This window comes from Eumetopias jubatus, unplaced genomic scaffold (assembly GCF_037043125.1).
Source record: "Eumetopias jubatus isolate StellerSeaLion01/CBP00866 unplaced genomic scaffold, mEumJub1_p1.0 scaffold_5, whole genome shotgun sequence".
Lineage (NCBI taxonomy): Eukaryota > Metazoa > Chordata > Mammalia > Carnivora > Otariidae > Eumetopias > Eumetopias jubatus.
In genome coordinates, this window is record NW_028274811.1 from 57,562,908 (window position 1) to 57,588,243 (window position 25,336).

The 25,336-nt window shown below is 39.7% G+C and overlaps 1 protein-coding gene and 1 pseudogene across 3 annotated transcripts in view; both read left to right on the plus strand.

Moving 5' to 3' along the window:
* The window catches only part of IQGAP2 (IQ motif containing GTPase activating protein 2), a 287,962-nt gene that overhangs the window by 223,724 nt on the left and 38,902 nt on the right, over positions 1-25,336 (plus strand). For all 3 annotated transcript variants that reach the window (XM_028114559.2, XM_028114560.2, XM_028114561.2), the window contains 4 exons: positions 11,759-11,842; positions 13,005-13,076; positions 15,270-15,339; positions 19,454-19,662. In XM_028114559.2, coding sequence (XP_027970360.1) covers positions 11,759-11,842; positions 13,005-13,076; positions 15,270-15,339; positions 19,454-19,662 — 435 coding nt within the window. The remainder of the gene's footprint in view (positions 1-11,758; positions 11,843-13,004; positions 13,077-15,269; positions 15,340-19,453; positions 19,663-25,336) is intronic.
* On the plus strand, positions 14,109-14,739 carry LOC114217638 (single-stranded DNA-binding protein, mitochondrial-like; annotated as a pseudogene).

The following is a 25,336-nucleotide window of genomic DNA, read 5'->3' on the forward strand; positions in this document are numbered from 1 at the left end:
CTTTCTGGTTGCCAGGAGAAGGACTGGCCAAATTTAGATGTTTTCTCCTCTGTATTTCGCTACCACCCTCTACCAACCACCATGCTGGCTTGCAAAGGGCTGTGTGTCTTTTTTTGTGCATCGAAAGTGACACTGTTATTGACGGGAAGCATTTGGTGGGTTTTTGCATTGGCCAATACCTAAGAAATTTCCCACATGGAAGTTTTTAAGTTGAAGATTCGTCTTTTGTGATCATTGGTGTACTTACCTGCTTCCTTCACCTCACTATAATATTGTCCAGGGCAGGAAATAAGTTGTTTAAATTTTTATATTCTTGTGTCTTGTGTATGATAGGTGCTCAAATATTTGGATTTGTTCAGAACTTAAGATGTTAGAAGGCAGCAATGAGTAATTTTTAGAAGAAATTTCTTTCATAAGCCTGACAAAGAATTTTTATTAGCTGAACTAGAAAGTTTTCCACTTTATTCTTCTTTAAACAAATGGTAGGCAAAACATACAGGAAGTGGAAAAAAAAAAAAAAAAGCCTGAACATACGATCCTCTACACTGATGCTAGGGCTCTAATTTTACACAGAATTATAGATTGTCAGCCAACCTGACACAATTTGGACCAACCCTAAGCTGTCCAGTCTCGGGGCATGGAGCTGTGTTGTATTTGGAGGACATTCTTTGGAGCACACTGGTATAAAATCCATCTGATGTTGGGACCCAGGGCCGAAGTCATGAGAGGGCTTGGGAGAAGGGCAGAAGCAATTATCTGGAGACTTTTTTCCTCCATCTTAGCCGAGCCAATAATATTGAAGAAGAAGCGATAGAACTGTGAAGTCGCCCTTCCTTCCTTTTTCTTTCCTACTCTTCTGAGGGTTTTCTAATGAGGAGGGCAGGAGGTGTAAGGGCAAGCTATAGACTGGAGATGAATACGTATTCAGCAGAAACTTGCTGACCCACAAAACCAGAAGACCATGAACCAAAGGGGATTATGCTACTCTCATTTTTTTGTCAGTGTGGCCAGTCTACCCTGAATTAGGGGAATGATCTGAAATATGAGGACTTTTCTATAAAAGAGCTCAATCTTCCTAGCTGGCTGAATGAGTCCCAGACACAGTAGTCTTTTTTTTTTTTTTAATGTTATGTTACTCCCCAGTAGTCTTTTTTTTATTATTATTATGTTAATCACCATACATTACATAATTAGTTTTTGATGTAGTGTTCCATGATCCATTGTTTGTGCGTAACACCCAGTGCTCCACGCAGAATGTGCCCTCGTTAATACCCATCACCAGGTGAACAATCCCCCCACCCCCCTCCCCTCTAGAACTCTCAGTTTGTTTTTCAGAGTCCGTCGTGTCATACTCACCAGTAGTCTTAACAAATTCAGAGAGAAGGCTCCCAGGCTGAGGCCAGCCACACCCCAGCTCCACCACCCTCGGTCTCCTCCCAAAGAACTGAATAGTAGTACAGAGAATATATGGCATCGTTAGCCAGTCCTCTGTCTCAGGACTTACGGAATATATCAGAAGGTACCCAAAGTGTCTCATGAGAAATTCACTGTCATTCATAGGATTTTCCCCCTGTAAGGTAAGGTGTCCTATCTCTCTCCCTGCAGAGAGAGAATCTCTTGAGAGCAGTGAGAGAGAAAAAGCCATACTATCTTTGAGCAGTGAGAAGACCCTGGTAACGTCTACATTTACAAATGAGTGAGCCAGAAAATAATCTCAAACAAAAAGGAGTATTTTATGGGACGCCTGGGTGGCTCAGTTGGCTAAGCGACTGCCTTCGGCTCAGGTCATGATCCCAGGGTCCTGGGATGGAGTCCCACATTGGGCTCCCTGCTCCGCGGGAAGCCTGCTTCTCCCTCTCCCACTTCCCCTGCTTGTGTTCCCTCTCTCACTGTGTGTGTCTCTCTCTGGCAATTAAATAAATAAATAAAATATTTTTAAAAAAGTATTTTATTGCGAAAAAAAGGAAAATGAATTTAAGTTGTAAATATACATTAAGTAAACTAATATTTAAGGACACTCTTAGTCCAGGAGACAGAAGAATTTTTATGCTGAAGCTCTTTCATGCTTTCAAGGAATTGAACAAGACATGGACTTAGTGAAAAAAGACAAAACATTGAAAGACAACTGATATCGAAAGAGGGAGAAAGAAATAGTGACATTATAGAATGTAGATGAACTCACGACAGCAGAATAACTGCAGCATGTGGACAGCTTGAGAAAACTCTCAAAGTTGAGGAAAAGAATAGATCGTTTGAAATGTCTTTCGCACCTGAAAATGATAATACTCATTTTGTGGCTGGGCTCTGAGAATCAAGTGGGATCAGTGACATAACAGACTTGGCACAGTGTGCAGCCCTTAGGTGCTCAGTAGTGTCAGCAATGAGGAGTTGATGGCCCCAAGGACAGAGAGCAGAGCCCACATTGGGATTGCTGTTATGATACGGGAAGACATCAGCAAAACTGAATGGGGAAAAATAGATAGCTGTGATTTTGTTTTGTTTTTTTTCCTTGAACTGAGGAATGCTGGAATGCCACTTCTTAGGAAAAATCATAATAGTGACAAACACCCAAACTTAGCCCTGGGAATTAGGGAATTACTGAACTTCAGAGAGTGCCACATGCATCCTGGCACAGAAAGAGAAGCAAGCTTCTCTGAAGCAACTTTCAGATGGCCCGGAGCAGCGGGAGAGTCTGCAGGTGGGGAGGAAGGGGGTGAATTGGTGGGACAGTCCTTCATCATGTTGGTTTAATGTAAGTGACTACTCTAGAAGATCAGTGGATTTTCTACCTTGAAGCTGAGAATGAAAAGAGATCAATGTTGAGGGCTTTCTTGGCTAAGAGACCACACAAGAATTTGTGCTTCAGAAGTTGGAGTTGGTAATTTGAATATTACTGTCCTGGATGCCCAATTACCAAGCAAGGCAACCAATTTAGCAAGCCAAATTTTCTAGAGATTAACAGTTATAAAATCCGTAAAACAGAGTAGTAACCTCTGAGGTCTAGATATTTTGAAAGAGTACTTTGTCAAATATGCATTACACAGAAAATATATTTATGGTAAGAAAAAAAAATAACAAAAAGATGGCTGTTATAACTTTTCCCACAAGTTCTTATACCAGTCAGAGAAGGAGATTGACACTTCTGTAAACACATTCTGTCTCTAATTGTCTGCAAAAAGCTGCCTTTGAATGGCTTTATGGCTTAAAATTTTGTCTCCTTTTGCATTTTCATCAATAACTCCTTTCTTCCAACTTTATACCCATGATCGTTTTTAATAAACAGCATCTAATTAGAGAAGCCTGCAATCTAATCAATCAATGTGATACAATACATTAATGAAAGAAAGAACAAGAACCTCTCCATAGATGCAGAAAAAGCATTTGACAAAGTACAGCATCCTTTCTTGATTAAAACTCTTCACAGTGTAGGGATCGAGGGTACATACCTCAATATCATAAAAGCCGTCTTTGAAAAATACACAGCGAATATCGTACTCAATGGGGAGAAACTGAGAGCTTTTCCCCTAAGGTCAGGAACACGGCAGGGATGTCCACTATCACCACTGCTATTCAACATAGTACTAGAACTCCTAGCCTCAGCAATTAGACAGCAAAAAGAAATAAAAGACATCTGAATCGGCAAAGAAGTGAAACTCTTACCTTTTGCAGATGGTATGATGCTCTATGTGGAAACCCCAAAAGACTCCACCCCAAAACTGCTAGAACTCATACAGCAATTCAGTCAAGTGGTAGGATATAAAATCAATGCACAGAAATCAGTGGCATTTTTATACACCAACAAGACAGAAGAAAGAGAAATTAAGGAGTCAGTCCCATTTACAACTGCACCCAAAACGATAGGATACCTAGGAATAACTCTAATCAAAGAGGCAAAGGATCTGTACTCAGAAAATTATAGAATACGCATGGAAGAAATTGGGGAAGACACAAAGAAATAGAAAAACATTCCATGCTCATGGATTGGAAGAAAAAATATTGTGAAAATGTCTGTGCTACCTAGAGCAATCTACACATTTAATGCAATCCCTATCAAAATACCATCCACTTTTTTCAAAGAAATGGAACAAATAATCCTAAAATTTTATGGAACCAGAAGAGACCCCGAATAGCCAGAGGAATGTTGAAAAAGAAAAGCAGAGCTGGCGGCATCACAATTCCGGACTTTAAGCTGTGTTACAAAGCTGTCATCATCAAGACAGTGTGGTACTGGCACAAAAACAGACACACAGATCAATGGAACAGAATAGAGAGCCCAGAAATGGACCCTCAACTCTATGGTCAACTAATCTTCGACAAAGCAGAAAAGAATGTCCAATGGCAAAAAGACAGTCTCTTCAACAAATGGTGTTGGGAAAATTGGACAGCCACATGCGGAAGAAAGAAAGTGGACCATTTCCTTACACCACACACAAAAATAGACTTAAAATGGATGAAAGACCTAAATGTAAGACAGGAATCCATCAAAATCCTTGAGGAGAACATAGGCAGCAACCTCTTCGACCTCAGCCGCAGCAACTTCTTCCTAGAGACATTGCCAAAGGCAAGGGAAGCAAGGGTGAAAATGAACTATTGGGACTTCATCAAAATAAAAAGCTTTTGCACAGCAAAGGAAACAGTTAACAAAACTAAAAGACAGCCAACAGAATGGGAGAAGATATTTGCAAATGACATATCAGATAAAGGGCTAGTATCCAAAATCTATAAAGAACTTACCAACTCAACACCCAAAGAACAACTAATCCAATCAAGAAATGGGCAGAAGACATGAACAGATATTTCTGCAAAGAAGACATCCAAATGGCCAACAGACAGATGAAAAAGTGTTCAACATCACTCGGCATCAGGGAAATCCAAATCAAAACTTCAATGAGATATCACCTCACACCGGTCAGAATGGCTAAAATTAACAAGTCAGGAAACAACAGATGTTGAAGAGGATGCAGAGAAAGGGAACCCTCCTACACTGTTGGTGGGAATGCAAGCTGGTGCAGCCACTCTGGAAAACAGTATGGAGGTTCCTCAAACAGTTGAAAATAGAGCTACCCTACGATCCAGCAATTGCACTACTGGATATTTACCCCAAAGATACAAATGTAGGGATCCGAAGGGGTACGTGCACCCCAGTGTTTATAGCAGCAGTGTCCACAATAGCCAAACTATGGAAAGAGCCAAGATGTCCATCAACAGATGACTGGATAAAGAAGATGTGGTGTACACAAACACACACACACACACACACACACACACACACACACTGGAATATTATGCAGCCATCAAAAAATGAAATCTTGCCATTTGCAACAGCATGGATGGAACTAGAGGGTATTATGCTAAGTGAAATAAGTTAATCAGAGAAAGACAAGTATCATATGATCTCACTGATACGAGGAATTTGAGAAACAAGACAGAGGATCATAGGGGAAGGGAGGGAAAAATGAAACAAGATGAAACTGGAGAGGGAGACAAACCATAAAAGATGCTTAATCTCAGGAAACAAACTGAGGGTTGCTGGAGTGGAGGAGGGGTGGGATGGATGGAGTGGCTGGGTGATGGACATTGGGGAGGGACATACCTCTATGTCCATACCACTATACCACCACTATAGTATGGTGAGCACTGTGAATTATGCAAGACTGATGAATCACAGACCTGTACCCCAAAACAAATAATACATTATATGTTAATTTTAAAAAAAATTTTTTTAAAGAAAAGCCTACAATCTCATGGCCTAGCACAGGAGTTCTATTAGCACTGAATAAGAAAAGCCAGTTCTGGTGGAACCAAAACTTACAAACTGAAAAAGAATGTGTAATTTTGATAAGTAAGAGGCATATAGTATTCTACTTCTAGACACCAAAATTTCTATACCCAGCAAAGTTGCCTTGGTTTGGGAGGGTAACAAAAAAATATATAAGTGTAGAATGATTCCAGAGAAATCTACATAACCAATAATGAGATGAAATATAAAGTGAAATCTCCAGGAAAATCCTGTTGTTGAGCATTGAATCCTTAGTACATAAAAAAATAGTACAGAATGGACAAATGGGTTCATTCTACCAATATAAGAATGCATCAATATTCCCATCAGCCTTTACTATGACAGATTATTCAGAAGGTTTGTGAATCTGAGCTAATAAGATTAATAGTGTTTCTGGAGTTTAGATAATTCCAGAAAAGCAGAAGAAAGAACTTGAGCTAGTACTAATACCTTATTTGCTTTTCAGTTTGGATTTAAAAATGGGGTGTGTATATATACATATATTTTTCAAGTTTCCGTGCTTTAAAGTGTGACCCACAAAAACATAGGAAGCACCAATGAGACCCATCACAATGAATGTGTTACTAGTAAACTTGCCATGGAATCCAGTAACCCACCGTCAGGGTCCCCTTCCCCTAGTCTCTGTAGCCATCAGGACACTTTTGCAAGCAGTTGTTGATGACATCAGAGATCAGTTTTTTCCATGATCTCAGAAATGCCACACCGAGAGATCCCATGGTGGCATTTTCTAAATGGGCCATCAACTAAAAATCCTGTATCTTCACTTAGATCTTTATTACTTGAAATGTAGAGCATATACTAACACTGTCATTACCTGGAACCCCCACCCACACCCACTAAATTCAAATCTGCATTTTAAAAGACCCTCTGATGATTTTGTATACATATTACAGTTTGAGAAGCACTGTAAAGCTCACTCCAGTTTTAAATCCTCAATAATTTACCTTCCTGTATAATTCTTTATCATCATAGCTTAAAAGAGAAAAACACGTGCTCATTTCAATAGTTAGTGCAAAGGCAGCTGATAAAGTTCCAGACCCATTTCTGAATTTTCTGTAATCATTACACTGAGGTTTTAGTTCATTCGAGGAGATTGGCATCTTTACAATAATGAAGTTTCCAGTTCCATAATCAGTATATCTCTCCATTTATTAATCTTTCCCACTATATAGCATTAAATTTATTCCTGTTTCTTAGGTTTACTCCATTAGTTATTTTTTGCTATCATGAATGTCATCTTTTTTCTGTTGTATTGTTTCTTTTTCACATGCAGAAAATTAATCAAGTACATATATACATTTTATAACTAATCACCTGGAAGAACTCAGTTTTAATAATTTTTCAGGTGGCCCTCTTGAATCATAACTACTTTTTACATTTCTGAGTTTTTTAATCTTGTAATCTGTCAAGGAATAAATTCATATGGCCTTAATAGTTTAGGAAACTCTAAAATATTGGATACTTAAAAACTATTTGGGCTTGACTTCCACTTCTGGAAAAACAGAATACAGCTACTTTTCCCTATTCTTTCCTCTAAGTACAGCTAAAAGCCCCAGACATTATTTGTAAACAAACATAACACTGTGAAAATGGAGAGAGGAAAGGCAGACAGGCTTGGGAACCTTGAGACCCAAGGAAGGACAAGGAGGTGAGTTCTGTGGTTTTCTTTTAGCTTCATATATCTCAGACTTGTTGCTGCAGAGGCTGGCAAAATGGAAATGCCAGTGGGTGCAGGCAGAAACTCCAACAGAAGCCTGCTATCTGTAGCCAAAGGACGAGGAAAGGTGCAGCCCAGAAAGACAAAACTTTTAGACAATAACCACTCTACTCTAGCCAAACAGCACAGGAAAAAAAAAAAAAAAAAAACTGTGACCCCCATACCACTCATGCCACAAAGTCGAGAGCTTGGCCTTCCACCCTCATAGACTCTAACAACATAGCCAGATACCCACAGAGCCTGAACTTCCATGCTGACAAACGTAATGTGGCATCCCTCCCTTTCCTTGCTAGGTGGTGTCAAAGAAGGCATGGTGGAAAGTCAGGACTTTGATGACAACCCAGTAGTAATGAGGCCACCTGCTGGCAAAGCCTTCTGCTATCAGTGGAAGGCACATGAGGAGTAGTAACACAGCCCTCCTGGGCAGAGTGGAATTGGCACAGCCTTGGGGGATAGTTAGAGCTCCCAGCTCCCATGCAGCAGTAATAAGCAGCCCCCACCTCAGATATCAATAGAGGCTAGGTAGAAAACCTGAACTTACACCCCTCCTTGCCAGTAATGAGGCAACACCACCACCCTGTTCTCTTGCCAGAACAATGTCAGAGAAAACCGCCTAGAACAGGTTAAATAAGATCCAGAGTCTTATTAGTCATCACATAATAATCCAATTTGTCCACATTTCAATCAATAATAAACATTTCAAGAACCAAGACAATTAATAGATGCCAATATGGGGGCGCCTGGGTGGCTCAGTCAGTTAAGTGTCTACCTTCGGCTGGGGTCATGATCTTAGGGTCCTGGGATCAAGCCCCATGTTGAGCTCTCTGCTCAGCAGGGAGTCTGCTTTTCCTTCTCACTCTCCCTCTATGTTCTCCCCGACACACACAAATAAATAAATAAAATCTTAAAAAATATATATGCCAATTCAGATGACAGAGATGTTATAATTTAGCTGACAAAGATTTTAAAGCTGCCATGTTATATGTTATAGTAAGCAATTATGAACACACTTGAAACAAAGGAAAAAATATAAAGTCTCAACAAAGAAATAGAAGATAGAAAAAAAAATTTTAGAACTCAGTCATAGAACAACATATAAAAAAACTGAATGGATGGACTCAACAGCAAAATGAAAGGAACACAGAACCAAATTAGTGAACTAGAGAATAGAATGATAGAAATTACTATATCTGAACAACCGAGAGAAACGATTGAAAAAACAATGAACAGAGCCCCAGGGCATCTGTGGACCATAAAAAAAAATTGAATGTTTGTGTCATCAGAGTTTCAGAGGAGAAGAGAAAGGGGGAAGTACTGAAAAAGCCTGAAATAAATAATGTCTGAGAAGTTTCTGTGTGTGGTCAGAGACACAGAACCACAGATTCAAGAAGCTGAGTAAACCCCAAGGAGGATAAATTCAAAGAAATGTACCCAAAGATGCATCACAAACTTCTGAAAACAAAAAAAAAATTTTTTAATCTTTAAAACAATGAAATAGAAATGACAGCTTAGCTATGGGGGGAAAACAGTTCTCATGACAGAAGATTTTTCATAAGGACCTGTGCAGATGAGGAGGAATGGCACAACACGGAAAGTAAAGAACTCTCCCAACAAAGTATTTGTTATCCACTGAAAATATTCTTCAGGAATGAAGAGGAAATCAAGGCATTCTCAGATGAAGAGGAAAATTAATAGAACTTGTAAAGTTCTATTGTAAAGAACTAGCATACCTGCCCTAAAAGAATAGCAAAGAAAGTTCTCTAAACAAAAAAGAAAATGATAAAAGAATTCTGGAAAACCGGGAAGAAAAGAAAAAACAAAGTAAAATTGTGAGTAAACATATTTTCCTTCTACTCTTGAATTTCTTTAATTATGTTTGACAGTTGAAGTAAAAATTTCAACACTGTCTTATATGGTACTAAAATGTATATAGACAAAATACAATTGTATTATAAATGGGATAGGTATGTGCAGGAAAGTAAGGTTTGCTGGAGATTAAAGTATAAATAAAAATGAAGAGCAGTTTTTATCAGTCAATTTGGACAGCATCAATCTTTTTAATTTTTGTCAGTTCAGTGAAACCTTGGGGAAAGAAATGTCTATCATACACTCTTTGGAGGGCAATTTGACAGTAGCTATCCATTTTAAATGTCAACTATTGAGCCAATAATCTCCCATCTATTAACCTGTCTTGATGAAATAATCCATACAAAATACATAATAATGTGTGTATAAGGTTGTTTACAATAAGAGTATATATGCATATCCCTATGTTTGCCCATTTCAGAGAATACATAGCAAAAAATTAATAGTGTTTTTGTAGAGTAGCTAAATCAAAGTAGGGGTAGGTACATAGGCATATTTTACTTTACACCTTTTCTCTACTATATCCTAGTACATCATCTTCTAGGCATTGAGTACAGATTCTTTGCATAGAAATAGATATTCCTTGTGTTTTTCTTTTTTTCTTAACAGGTCATATCATAGTATTTGTGGCAAACTACAATTTCCTTGTTTTCTTTGCATTGTATCTTGGAGATCCTCTTGCTCCTCAAGACACAGAACATTGCTGTAGTCAATATATGTGACCCTATTTCATTCTTCGTAACTGCCAGGTAGCATCCCTCACTAGGAGTGCAATTGCAGTTGATCTGTTAACCCATTTGTAAAGATTCTGCTCTATGCACATGTTTAGTATTACAAGCAGTGCTGCAGCAAAAACCCTTACATATATTTCTTCTGTCGTGGTGCCTTTCTTAGGCTAGATAGAAGAAAATTAGAAATACTAGGTGAAAGACTAAATAATGTTAAATCTGATATTGGTAAATTCCCTCAAAAAGGCTGTATTCCTTTGTACTTTGCCTGAACCCCACTCTCCCATCTTTGCTATTTTATTCACCGCTTGATGAGTGGATAATGTAACAACTTACCCAAAGTTATTCTGAGTGCTGCCCAAGGCTCCCTCAAGGTTATAGCCTTCCCACATTGTTTGTAGATGGTCTTACATTTTTGTAGATGTTGGTTCTGTGGTTTCCTCTTGAAGTCCAATTCTAGTCCTCTTGAAGTCTAATTCTACCTTCTGTCTTCCAGGATCCCTCAGAGTTGTTGATCCATAGGCTTTCTTTTCTAACACTATAGTGAATAGCTTTAAAAGCCTATTTGTGAGATGCTACCATTAGGGGGAACTCTATTATTTTTGGAGTTTCCTGTGAGTTTCTAATTATTTCAAAAAGAAGAAAGTATTTTTTAAAATACTTTGTTATTTCTAAGGATTTTAATTGAGAGGAGAAGTCTGGAACAAGTGCTTAGTTGATCATTTTTTTACTGTACTATTTTGTTTTGAATCATTACAAGACATATTTTTTTAAATGGTAATAAATTTCCACGTGCCTTTTTTTTAAAAGAATGGATGAGGTAGATTGACATATGTAGACGTGAAATTTATAAAAATAATTTGATTTTTTGTATTAGTCCTTTTTAACAAGAAACTTGTATTTCATTTCTAACATGAAAACAAAACCAGAGAATTGAAGTGAGTTACAAAGTTAAGTTTCAATAAAAAGATTCTCAAAAATGAATTGGAATAAACTTAAATTAGTTTTGTATTTAATCATTCTAAAGATACCAGTTTGTGTCTAGTTTTTGTAAATGTCACCTATAAAAGTTCTCTTTAATGGGGATAACCTAGTAAAGCTTTGTTGATGAAACATCACCAAACTTCATGTAGAAATAGATAAGATAATAAATGATCAATCACAGCACTCCTTTTTTCAGGGATCCAGAGTTACAAATTAATCAAGCATTTATCTTCCTTGGTCTGGGCCATCCATGGTGGGTCACTTGCTGGAGTAAAGATACTGGTCATTACTTTGAAGCATCTTCTGTTGTTAACCACATGATAGCAATACTCAGTTCACCTCTTTGTATGTTTCAGAGCAATTCCATTTTATTATTACTTCTTGTCACCCAGAGCCTTGGTAAAATTAAGCTTTCAAATGGGAAACTGGGCTTCTACGTGGTAAATGTGCTTTCCCAAGTTTGGGATAAGCTGTGAGCTCGTACATGCTGTTCAATATAATGTCCACCTCCCAGTGAGAGTGTCCACATGCTATTTGGAAGGGAGGGCCCCTGGCAGTGTTCCAACTCAGTATCTCCTGAGATGTACTCTGTTCTTGTGCTTTCTAAAATTAAGTGGGAAACTGTTACACACAAGTAATTCTGTTATTTGCTCTTTCCCACAGGCTTTTTGGAAGGGACATAAACAACGGAAAGCATATTCGCGCAGGCGGCAAATGTTGATTGATAATACTGATTCCATTGTGAAGGTAAACATCCCTTCCTACCTTATCCAGTGCTTGACTTAAACCTTTCTCTTCATTTTAGTTTTGCTCCTGGAATACAGATTATAAAAAGAATACATAAGAGTCTTGAAGTCAGAATTAAGTCCCAGGTTTGAGTCCCACGTCCATTACTCAGCTGATCATCTTCAAGTCTGTTAAAACACCGTACCTGGCTCAGGTCCTTTACGTGGTTTTGCGAATCAGATGTGCAAGTATTTCATAACCTGTAAATGCTCTTTCTCTAGGAAATCCAAAATGATTATTTAAGCTCTGAGGGAAAACAGTGTTATTTCACATGCATCTTAACCATATTTGCTAATAATATTTACAAAACTTAACAGTACAAAACCTTAGTTGTTAGGCAAATGTAAAACCAGTGACAAGAAGTAGAACTAAATTAGGACCTGTATGTGGGAGGTGAGCAGGTCTAACCCAGCTCTGGATCCAGGCTGATGGCTCTGAGTTTAGAAAAAGAAAAGGCCCTGGGGTGCCTACTGCCCAATGCTAAAACCCAGAGGACTGCCCAGAAATGAACTTGCAGACAATGTGGAAGTCCAGATTAGAGTTGGAATAGCAGGGCTGGAGAGAGATTGGGATCAAATGAAATTAATTCAAAGGACCTTTTAAACTGTGAAGGCATTGAATAACATCATCTAGATCCATTGTGCTCCTTAGTAATGTGCTGTGCTTGCCATGGATCACAAGCCTGTTGTCTCGGAAAACTGTAGGTCCCAATTGGCCCCTCATGAGAACTCTGGACATGGTTTCCTGTAAAGACCTAAAGGATCCTGGATGCCTTTAAGATATGCTGGAAGAAACCCTGGACTTGGTTTTTGATTCCCTGACCTATTGCAACTGTCAGCAAAATGCCTTGCCCTCTTGGTTTTTATTTATTGAGATGAAAGCAAAATGGTACAAAGCTACATTACCTTCCCCACCAAAAGGTATAAAATGCTTTGAACCCCTAGGAAAAAAGCAATGAAAGAAGTAGGAGATGAAGGTGAGGCTTAGGATGTTAATTATTTGGTGGGCTGCTCACTTTTACTTTTTTATCAAAAGACCAATGCTATCTTTAGAAAGACTGTGTGGAAAGATATTAAAGGTTGTTTAGTAATTGCCTTGATTTCTCCATTTAACTCTTTTTTAGATTCAGTCCTGGTTCCGGATGATAGTAGCACGGAGGATATACCTTGCACGACTGCAGTATTTCAGAGATCATGTAAGAGACACGCAAGTGGATTTTCACCGTGGTTGAGAATGAGCGGAATGAATGCTTTGTTGAATGTTAACATTGAATGCTTTCTATTAAATGGTGGAAATGTTTTTAGAAAAGAACCGAGTAGAAGACTGATAGTGTATTGTATATGTTGGCTGCATGGTGTTCCTATCTAGTCTTTGTATTAAATAGAATATTTTGTCAGTTCAGGAAGAGAAAATGCAATGTCTTCTTTCATAAATTTTTTTCATGCACTTGCTTCCTTTTGTCCTAAGACACACACCAAAGCTTTTAGTTGGGTTAAGTGATATTGTCATATCTCCCCAGCTGCCTTTGGCTCAAGTTCGGAAACATCAATTCGCTTAGTTGGATGGACAGTTGCAGTCTATACATCAGTAACCTAACATATTTTTTTAAAAGTCCGGAGCTAAATGGTGGGAATGAACAGTAGGAGGAAACAACAGGTCTTAAGAATTCAATGTGATAATATTTGGAGGCTTACTTTTTTTTATTCAGAACTCATGTTCAGAGTGAGACTTCACTATTTAGGACTGCATAGGAAATGTGTGAGAAGAAACGGATGTGGACTAGTAATGCCAAAGAGAAAAGATTCCAGATGAGAATTTTCCAGCACTGTTTGTAAAGCTTTTCTAACTGCTAACTGATAAACTTAAATAGAGGCCCACAGGAAGAATTTTTTTCAGGATCTTTAAAGAATAGATAAGTGAACATAGATGGAATCATCTAAATTTGGGGCTAAAATTCTTTTCCCTTTTAGATCTCTTTATAAACAGTCCCATACAATCTTGTCAATACTTTTAGCTAACTTAGCTGACCCTTTCTCTGCAAAGAAAATGCAAAAAATAAACATTGAGCGCACTCCATCTAAATATTGCCAGTTCTAAATAGTTTTTGTTCTTAAAAAAAAAAAAAAGATTTTATTTTTGAGAGTGTCTAGTGAGGGAGGGAGGGAGCCACGAGTCCTTCACTAGGGAAACACCAAAGACTGGCTTGTAGGAAAAACCAGTAGAAGCCATGTTTTGAAGACCTGTATTAGAGGCATTGCATGAGTTTGTAAGATGTGAGTCTGAAATAGCCAGCAGCTTGGTTCTTGAAAGATCTCTGAACCATGTGCAGATACTTGAGCAAGTGGGTCGGGACCCTGTCATGAAACAGGTGGGAGGGGAAAAACTAGTCACAGTATCTTCTCTAGCAGCGAATGAGATGTGGCGGTCAGGGGAGAGTGAAGCACACCAAATGGGTGATGTCAGGCAGAAGACAACATGGCACAGAATATCAGTATTCCAACCAGGCATGGTGTATCACCATGTGGTGTATCGGTATGTGGAATGGGGTCCCAAATTTATGGGGAAAGGAAAGGAGACTATGGTGAATACACAGATGAAAATAACATGAGGTGACAAGCAACAACAGTCAATAGCTGATAACATATTCTGAGTGACCAGGGGCACCTGGGCGGCTCAGCTAACTGAGCGTCTGACTCTTGATTTCAGCTCAGGTCAGGTCATGTTCTCAGTGTGGTGGGATTGAGCCACGCATCAGGCTCCATGCTCAGCAGGGAGTCTGCTTGCGATTTTCTCTCTCTCTAACATGAATAAATTAATTAATTAAAATTCTGAGTGACCAGACCAAAGACAAGGCATAGAGCGGATGGTTCTTCCTTGGCCATTGTTTAGTACAGTCTCATTTCCAAATCATGTGTAGTCTTTATAGTTCCTAAGGACAAGAATTAAAATATTCTTTTATATAAAATGAAAAAAAAACATTTTAAGTAATCTCTACACCCAAACGGGGCTCAAACTTAAAACTCTGAGATCAAGAGTCATATGCTCCACAACCTGAGCCAGCCAAGTGCTCCTAAATAATGTCCATTCTTTTTTTTTAAAGATTTTATTTATTTGAGAGAGAGAGAATGAGAGATAGAGAGCACGAGAAGGAAGAGGGTCAGAGGGAGAAGCAGACTCCCTGCTAAGCAGGGAGCTCGATGTGGGACTCGATCCCAGGACTCCAGGATCATGACCTGAGCCGAAGGCAGTCGCTTAACCAGCTGAGCCACCCAGGCGCCCTAAATAATGTCCATTCTTAAATACTGATAGTTCTTAAGTAGTTCTGAATTCTACAGTTGTGGAATAGATGGGCCTTGGGAAGATCATGACTGGTCTCATTCTTTTGCAGAAAAATGAAATTGTGAAAATTCAGTCACTACTGAGAGCAAACAAAGCTAGAGATGACTACAAAACATTGGGTAAGTAGGAGAACAGATCTTCCTCCACTAACAATGGGGTTACGTCCTAATAAACCCATCATAAGTTGACAATATCCTAAGTCGAAAATGCATTTAACACACCTAATAGATGGAACATCATAGCTTAGCCTGGCCTGCCTTAAGTGTGCTCAGAGCACTTATATTAGCTTACAGTTAGGCAAATCACCTAACACACAAAGCCTATTTTATAGTGAAGAGTTGAATATCTCATGTTACTTATTGAATACCACACTGCAAGTGAAAAACAGAATGGTCGTAAGCATATGGGTTGTTTACCCTGGTGATCACATGGCTGTCAGGGGCTCTGGCTCACTGCTGCTACCCAGCATCGGAAGAGAGCATCCTATGGCATGATGCTAGCCTGGGAAAAGATGCAAATTCAAAATTCAAAGTACTTTTCTAATTGAACGTGTATGGCATTTGCACCATCATGAAGTCAGAACATCGTAAGTCGAGGTTTTGCTTGCTGGGGATCATCTGTATTCTGAAACAAAGTATGGGTTCCTTATAAACAAGGCAAAAACAAAAACATCTTAGTCACTTTAGAGGCCGCTCCAGGAACAGAAGTTGTCCATTGTTTCCAGTGAGTTTTGACCATCTCAGACCCCAGGTTCTGAACTGGTGCACAAAGGAACATTGATGGCAGGAAATGGGCCTTCCTGTTATAAGTGAAAGGGGTAGGTAGAGGGGATATGATTTCTTCAGAAAGAATGGAGTTGGTATAAATGCTGATGTTTTTATATTAAATTTGAGCTAGAGTCAGAAATCTAATGCAGAAGAGCCAGAAGATAAGCTTATATTTGAACTGTTTAATCTGTTTTGTTGGCCTACAATTTTTTCCCCTCATTTTAGGAATAAAACATGTTTGTATAAGAAATTTTGGAAATGTGAATAAGAAGGAAAAAATATGAATAAGAAGGGAAAAAGCTCATCTCCCAAAGATGACTATGAACATCTTCCTATAATTTCATTCTAGACTTTCCATGGTCCCTATAGTTTTTAAAATATTTTTTATTATAATGCTAATATATGCCATTTTTAGAAAGTTTTAAAACAGCAAAATAAAATAAAAATCACCCAGAAATAACATTGACATTTTGCACTATTTACAATCCCCACTTTGCATAGGTTCTTCTGTTCTTTACAAAGTGAACATCTTTTTTTTTATATGCTGAATTTTTAACATTCTTACTACTATCACAAGAACATGTGATAAATTAAGAACTTGCTGATAAACTTACTAGTATTGCACAAGCTTTTTAAATATTTTGCTTAGGTCATTCCAAATTAGTTTTGAGAGGGTAAAGAAAAATCATGACTTGTGCATCTTAGTCATGAAAATGGCCATTATACTGTGTCTACCTCTGTCTTGCTTCTTCTCATTTTTTGGAGGAAGTCAAAGTTGAGTAATGTAACCAGCACAGTGCCTAGGAAGTAGTTTAGCTAGTGCCGTTTATTGCCTAAAGTCCATCTGAGTTTTGAGATGAAATATATGGCTCAAGAAAGGTCTTCCCTGGTACTTGTTAAGTAAAAACCTCAGGAAGATTTAGAGGCCAGGTTCTGCCTCCAGCCTGCAGAATGTATTGGAGTACACATCGTTCTGCTGGATTCCAGAATTCCCCGTGCAAGCCAAGTAAGGAAAGGCCAGCTAGTCTTTTCAGGGCCACACTTGTCCATTGTTGAATTAATGAGATTCATCTCTCAGTTGGTGGATACCTTTAAGTATTTTACAAGAAGGCTAAATAGGGATTTTGTTTTCTGAGCCCTAACACACTAAAACAGGTTTGCTACTGCCTTTGCTCACCAAAGACAATTTAAGAATAAATTTTCCAAATGAACACAGGCTGCTTTTTGTTTCATTCTAGGTAACATGTTTTTGTGGTCAGTTGGGGGGATGCTTTTCACTTGCTTACATTTTTTTAAATTGTTATTTATTGGGGAGAGAAAGAGCGTGAGAGTAGGAAGGGGCAGAAGGAGGGGGAGAGAGAGAGAATCTCAAACAGACTCTGCACTGAGCACCAAGCCTGATGCAGGGCTTGATCTCATGAACCTGAGATCATGACCTGAGCCAAAATCAAGAATCGGACACTTAACCACGTGAGCCACCCAGGCGCCCCTTTACAGTTTTTTTAATTACAAGACAAAAGAAATTTCAATTAAAAAATCCAGGTGATTTTATATTAAAGCATAGAAGGTAGATAGAAACTATGTTAGTAACTTAGATCTAAGCTGCTCTGGGCTTTAGCAAATAGGGTGGTTTTGTTCTAACTGAAACGTAAATTTTCATTTCTTTCTCAATTCACCATCTTCGTAAGACTAAGGCATTTTTTTTAAAGATTTTATTTATTTGAGAGGGAGAAAGAGAGAGAGCATGAGCAGGGGGGAGAGGGAGAAGCAGACTCCCCACTGATCAGGGAGCCCGACATGGGGCTTGATCCCAGGACCCTGAGATCATGACCTGAGCAGAAGGCAGACGCTTAACTGATGGAGCCACCCAGGCACCCCAAGACTAAGGCAATCTGGAAAAAAAAAGTCACTTTTATTAGCCTGTCATCTCCATTTTCACCCATTCCTTCTGGAAGGGCTTTGAGTACCTTCAGACTTGGAAGTTGCTGCAACTGTGATATGGCCACTTGTCAGTGCTGACTATCACATTAGGTGATTCTCTGAAATTAAAATACCCCAAAGTGATTCTCAGCCTGTCACAAGCCTACTGTTGACAGAGGAAATATTAAATTTGGGTCATAATAATTAGCAAAGCTAAAATACTAATTGGTTTCTAACATGTTTATTGGCACATACAGAAATGAGCAATCCTTAGGAGCAGAGAGAGAGAATTTGAGACCAAATGAGCTGGCTCGTGTTCTCCCAGCTTAGCTACATACACATGAGCTCTGGAGCATCACTCAGGCTTTTTCTGAAATGGCCATGTCATTAGCAATATCCTTGTTAGAAACGGTAGAAAATAAATTCACATGTGCTTCAGTGATCAGGAAAAGAAGGGTTCCAAGAGCCAAAGTAATTTCTCCAATAAAACCCGTCAGAAGTGGCAAAATACTAATATAGATGCCTCTAGATTTGGTTGTTCATGTGGGGTTCATGCTGTTAGTCCTTTGTGCTGTTGGTTTAACTCTTTTTATTTCTTGAATGTCAAAACACCCCAGAACCAAGCTGGAAGTAAAAAGAAGATGGATTAGGGACTCAGTGTAAAGGAGAGGATGGTGATGGAAGTCACCACAATGGGGCTGAGCTTTTTCAAGTCATCTTCGTGTTGTTGACTGTAATCATTCATCCCTGAAGGTCCAGATCATTTATTCTTACACTGACCCAGTGTTCACTAAAACACCTTAACAGATGTATTTTTTGTGAAGTCAGAGTGCCAGGGAATTAAAGCATAATTAATGTTCAAAGCACGGAGGGGAAACTCTTGTAGAATTTAGAAACCCCTCTCAACAGCTGAGGCTGGCCTCCTAGGTTCTGAGGGCCCTCACGTGGTCTGTGCTGAAAGGACAAGGCAAATTTCAATTTCTAGAATCCTTTTATTTGTGCCACACAGAATGCGCATTCCATTTGTCATTCCATTGGCTCCTGTCTGGTCTTACAGGTCTCCCCTCATTGACTTTTTCTAATTCACCTTTCACCTAATTCCTGCTCTCTCCCCCCCATGGTCTTTTGGGCTGAGAGAAGCCACTTTCTGTTTCCTCCAGCAAGAACAGAAACCGCTTCTCTGGCTCAGCCGCAAGGTCTCAGAAATAACTCCGTCAACGCGCATTCCCAAGTGCCCCATCAATAAGGCACAGATAGGTAGAACTATCTTCTCCGTGGCAGCGTCCTGGAAGCAGTGTGGGAGAAGACTGATAAATGAGAATTAGATAACGAGAAAACAGACCAGATGGCATCGGTGATGTGCGGTTATTTACATGATCAGGTTCCCTGTCCGGATTTGATGTGGGCAGAATGAGTCACTCCTGTGACCAAGTACTTCCGTTGCTATATTTTTATAGTAATGCTTTAGTGAAATACCTGATTCCTCTCCTATTGATGATAGTTCCAAACATGCCTAATTAAAGCATGCCTCTTCCTTTCCCTGCAGTTGGCTCGGAAAACCCACCGTTAACGGTGATCCGAAAATTTGTACACCTACTGGACCAAAGTAACTTGGATTTCCAGGAAGAGCTGGAGGTAGCTCGGTTAAGAGAAGAAGTGGTGACCAAGATCAGAGGCAACCAGCAGCTCGAGAAAGACCTGAACTTGATGGACATCAAGATCGGGCTCCTGGTGAAGAACAGGATCACACTGGAGGTCAGTGATGTCTGTGGGGCCTCTGGCTCCCAGAAGAGAGAAGGGGCCCTTGTATTTGCCCGCAACACCCTTGTCCAGCTAAACTCATCAGGAATCCAGGATATTGTTGTCCAAATTCACTGACCATCTTTCTCATGGTTCTCAGACCTGCAAAATTTTAGGCCCCCGCCCCTTAAAACATATTTTGTAAGACTTCTTTACCCTTCTGAAATGAATAGTATATGAAACAAAGCCTACTTGCATATGTACCTTCACAATGAGGCTAAGGCCTTTCCGTGAATATAAAAAAGTCACTGATAATAAAAGCATGGTTTTCAAAATGAAAGTATGTGGGCCCAGTGCCCTTGGAAGATGTGATCAAGTTTCCTGAGGCTTGAGCCTCTTCCCAGAGTACCCACACTGAACAAAGTACTAATAGCTGCAGATGAGACTGATGCTTGCGAGTGGGGGAGACTGTCAGTGATTTCATTTTCAGAGTGGAAAACAACTCTTTGTAAAGTTAAGAATAAGCCCGTCGCTCTCCGCCCCCCCCCCGCCCCCACAGAATTGCAGTCCTAGGAAAGTCCGGGTATGTTAGAATTGGGGAGAAATGTATCTTGCTTCTATCTGATAAAAGCAATTAGTTTTTAGGCTCAGATAATTACAGAATTTCGACCTACATGAATGACCAGCAGGACATTGAAAAATCTAGCTGTGCAAAACGTGGAGAATTTATACAGGACTGTCCTACAAATTGCAGGACAGCAGAGCATCCCTGCCCCTACCCACTAGAAACCAGTAGTAGCTTCCAGTTCTTAGGATGTTCAAAACAAAACAAAACAAAACAAAACAAAAAAACACCTTTACGGCGTGCCTGGTGGCTCAGTCAGTTGGAGGTCCAACTCTTGATTTCAGCTCAGGTAATGATCTCAGGGTCGTGAGATCAAGCCCTTCATCAGGCTCGGCGCTCAATGCAGGGTCTGCTTGAGATTCTCTCTCTCCCTCCCTCTGCCCCTCCCCCCACTCACACATACACACACTCTCTCCTTAAATAAAAAAATTCAATCTTTAAAAAAACAAACACCTTTACACATTTCCAAAATGGCCCCTACAGAGTGGACTGCCCCCAAAACAGCCTCTAAGTAACTAATGCTATAGTTTTGTATCTGTGTGAAAACTGCTCATTTCAGAGCTCTCTCAAACCATGTGAAAAGTTTCATTTTTACCCAAGAAAGGAGATTGGTGGTGTAAGAGGTCTCTCCATGTCCCTGTTCCAGTGCCACATCAGTTTTCAGAAAACGGATAGGTTGGGAGGGGCATGGGAAGCTAACCTGGAAACTCCAAGAAAGCTACCATGGGTCAAACATAGAGTGCCATCTGCCACAGACTTGAGTCTGTGGTTCTGGAAAACTGGGAAATGCGCGGCTCAGGAGGCCAGCAGAGAAGTGGATATGAATGCCCCACTCTTGTCCCTGGCCCTCAGAGAGAAATAGTGAAATAGTGCACAGAAAATAAGGAAAATAGAGCAGTTTATAAAAGAGGAAATGATGGTCTTTTCTAACAATTAAGTACAATTTAAATGTTCTGTATTAAGTCTGTTTTTATTATTTTATCAGGAAAAATAGTACTTTTCTCCTTTTTAAAAAAATGTGTATTATTTGACAAACATGAGAATTTGTAAAATATAATATATTCCAGAAGGTCCTTCAGAAAATGCTTTTTATAGCCTTCAACTGCTGTTTTACCCTACTCCATAAAGTTGTAAACAGGAAATGCCTTCCCTCAAAGTAAAGGCTAGTTGCAAAACACTGAATAGTAGACGTAACATGTAGCTTGTTATTCATGTGGAAAATGAAATCATGGCAAATTTTCAGGTCCTTATGAATGTTTAAGATTTTTTAAAACTATTCCCAATTGATAGCATTGTGAATCAGAGCTAATTTTTCAACTTACCTTTTCAAATACCAAATATTGATTACTTATTGGAAATTAAGCTGATGATTATTAAGTATATGGTCTTATTACTGATAGTAGCATTTTTAGTTTGATGATAAGAATAGTACAGTTGAAGCTTTATAATAGTGAAAAAGTGAGAAACGACCCAAACACAAAAGCAATAAACAGAAAAACAGAATTAGTTTAACATGTACGTTACATAGCCACTAAAAATAATGTTTTCAAAAACATTTAAGGGGGCAGGGGGAAGAATTTGCAATACAAGAGAGAAGACAGTTACTTAAAACAGTACAATTTCATTTGTTGTGAAATATATATATATATTTTACTTAAAGCTAGAAAAAAAGTTAAGTGATTTTTCTTTGGGGGGCTGGTAAAATTAAACTTCTGAGATTCTTTTTTTTTTTTTTTTAAAATACTGAGCATGTTGGGACGCCTGGGTGGCTCAGTCCATTAAGCATCTGCTTGCGGTGTAGGTCCTGATCCTGGGGTCTGGGATCGAGCCCCAGATGGGTTCTCTGCTCGGCAGGGAGTCTACTTCTTCCTCTCCCTCTGCCTGCCGCTCCCCCTGCTTATGCTCTCTCCCTCTCTCTCTGTCAAGTAAACAAATAAAATTTAAATACATACATACTTACATACTGAGCATGTGTTTAGTTAGGAAAGAAAGGTTTTTAAAGGAAGTAGCTTAGTTCATAAAGAACAACTCCAGCTCTAAAATTTTTCTAAAATTGATGTTCCTCTCCTGGCCGCTCAGTTGGTACAGCATGCAACTCTCGATCTTGGGGTCATGAATTTAAGCCCCATGTTGGGCATAGACCTTATAAATAAATAAATAAATAAATAAAAATAAAATTGGCCTTCCTCCTATAAATCACAGAAAGTCAGTGGAATGAAATGGCTAACATTGGTTTTAGGCAAAAAAAAAAAAATGGCTTAGAGATGGAGACAAAGCAACTGAAGTAGAAGTTTCTTAGAGAAGTATGGAGGAAGAAAGGTATAAATTCAAACAAGCTTGAAAGAAAATCTGAATAGAAAGTAAAAGTAATCTTGGGGCACCTGGGTGGCTCAGTTGGTTAAATATCCAACTCTTGATTTCAGCTTAGGTCATGATCTCAGGGTCGTAGGATCGAGCCCTGCATCCGACTCCATGCTGGGGGGGGGGGGGATGCGCCGCTTGAGATTCTGTCTCTCCCTCTCCTGCCACCCCTCTCTGCACTCACAAGAGTGCACGTGCTCTCTAAAATAAGCAAATAAATCTTTTTGAAAAAGAAAAAAAGGAAGGTAAAAGGAACCTTGAACCTCTGAAATACTCATTGATGAATGTGGTGTGTAACGGGTGCAGACGTTGAGGCCAGGGCTACTGAAAACCCAGGGGAAGACTAATTTTACAGCTTCACTGTGGATATAAGCAAGTTTCCTTGGGCATGTTTCTGAACCTCTCTGAGCCTTGTTTTCACTGGAAAATGTGCTGAGTGCTTCACATATGTTGTTTTTAACCTTCACAGCAACTGAGGCTGCTATCTTTAAGCCCATTTTATAGATTTAAGAAAGAGGCTTAGAGAGGTTAACCTGTGCAAGGTGGCAAAGCTAACAGCGCTGTGCAGGTACCCCTACTTTCATGTCTCCAAAGCCCAGACCCTTTGTACTACTCTACACCTCCTACAAACTTTTTCATACCACAGCCTATGACCTGCATGCAGGTATCCTGTGATCAGGGGAAGGGACAAAATGGTGGCCATCAGGGCAACATCAAAATGAGGGAATATCATGAACAAGTTAAATACTGTTGCTCCTTCAAACCACTGTGCTTCCCATGTTCAAGACTTATTGGTAAGAATAAAGGACATGAAATTTCTATTAGTGAAAAGCATATGCGTTTGGAACCCCTCCCTGGTTGGCCTTTGGATCCTTCTTTGAGCTTCCCAAAGAAAACTTCTGTTGACACAAGAGAAGTCTTGAGCAAGGCATAATTTCAGGGAAGCAGGGAGATGGGCTTCCTGCCATGCTCTGCACCACTCTGCAGTGGATCTGCCGCAGACACCGTGTTCCATCTGCCCCCACCCTTTCCCCTCCAGGGCTCAGCATCTGACGCTGGGCTTCCCGTCCTGGATTACTCTCCCTGTCCTGCCCTCACCAAATGTCTCTCTTCTAATGCAAAGGAATTTAGTTCTGCTCCGGAGCTTGCTTGCCACTCCCACCCTCTCTTCTCTCTCCTCTTCTGTGTATGTCAAAAACCTAACATATGGATGAAGTCCAAGAATAAAACAAACGAAAAGTCTTCAGTTTCCAGAGCCACCTCCATTGAAAATAATTGGAAGGGGAGTTAAATACCAAGATTTTATGTCTGCCACATATTTAAAACCAAGAAAATCTATTTACTTCACGTATTTGAGAGATTTGGATGATGAAGAGAAGAAAGCTGGGATATACGGAGTTGTAAACCAGACTTAATCTAGTGATATTTTAGGACTTCTTGTCAATAAGGACGTCAAGCAGCTACCTGCCCAGACTTACCCCTTAACCTCCAGCTGGTGCTTAGTACACTTCCTTTCTTCATCCTGAAATTTTTCATATGCTTATGAAACAAGGGTGAAAATGTTGCCTTTTTAAAAAAGTTCATGGAAATGCAAATCAAACCCCCCTCTTTCTGCATACTAGCAGTTAGGAGGCCAGATGTAAGGGATAAAGTCCAGGTGGCCCCTCCCTAAGCTGAGAATGGCAAAGGATAAAATCATAGACCCACAAGACAGTGGGTATAACCACATGGAACTTTCTGAGAGCACAACTCCAAGGGGTGTTTTTTTTTCCTACCCGTGGATTGACCCTAGCTATGGGAGAACGGGATGCTAGGACGTAAGCAGATTTAGAACCTGTACGCAAAAGCTGACCGTAGTTCTCATCCCCAGGGGCAACTGGAAATGGTGGCAGGCACGTTTTTGGTTGTCCGAATGACTGGGGTCCCTACGGGCATCTGATGGACAGGGGCCAGGGATGCCAGATGACCAGTGATCCAGGGATGCATGCGCAATAAAGCATTATATTATCTGAAATTCCTGGAGTGCCCCTCCTCAGGAACCGTGGTCGAACATCCTGATGCTGGCTGCAAATCAACTCCTCACATGGAGGCTGGGCTAAGAGCTCAGGGAAGCAGATGGAAGAAGATTTAGGAAAAACAGCTTTATTGCCACCTACTCTGTGGGACGGTGACCCACTGTTACATGGCAGAGGAGGCAGGCATTCTAGAGCACTGGCTTTCATTTGAGTCCTGTGCCATTGGTGGTTCATGAAAGCAATTAAGCGAGTCACATCAGCAATCTTTAAAAGTTGAGGAGTATAAAAGCAAATTGAAGATACCAAAGTGTATCGCAGTAATATGGATAAGTATTTCATATGGCGTGTGTGTGTGCATGTGCATGTGCATGTGTGTTTACCAGCAAAAGATGTAAGATGTATTTTGTGCTGTGGGTCCCTGTAAAAATATTTGGTAGACCCTTACCTAAGAGTCCTGCTCTTGTTCATGACCCTTTACACACTTGAAGGGGACACAGTAGCCTGAAATGACTACTTGACAAGGTTTGCAGCCACACCTTTTCCAAGATTCTGTTGTAAATGGTTAAAGGAGCAAGATTGAGAAAAATAAATTTTGTTAAATATTTAGGGGATTCCTTTCACTTCCATCTCTAATTTCTACATTGCATATTTTTTGCAAGTGCTTTTATAGTTTGAAAAGATCTAATTC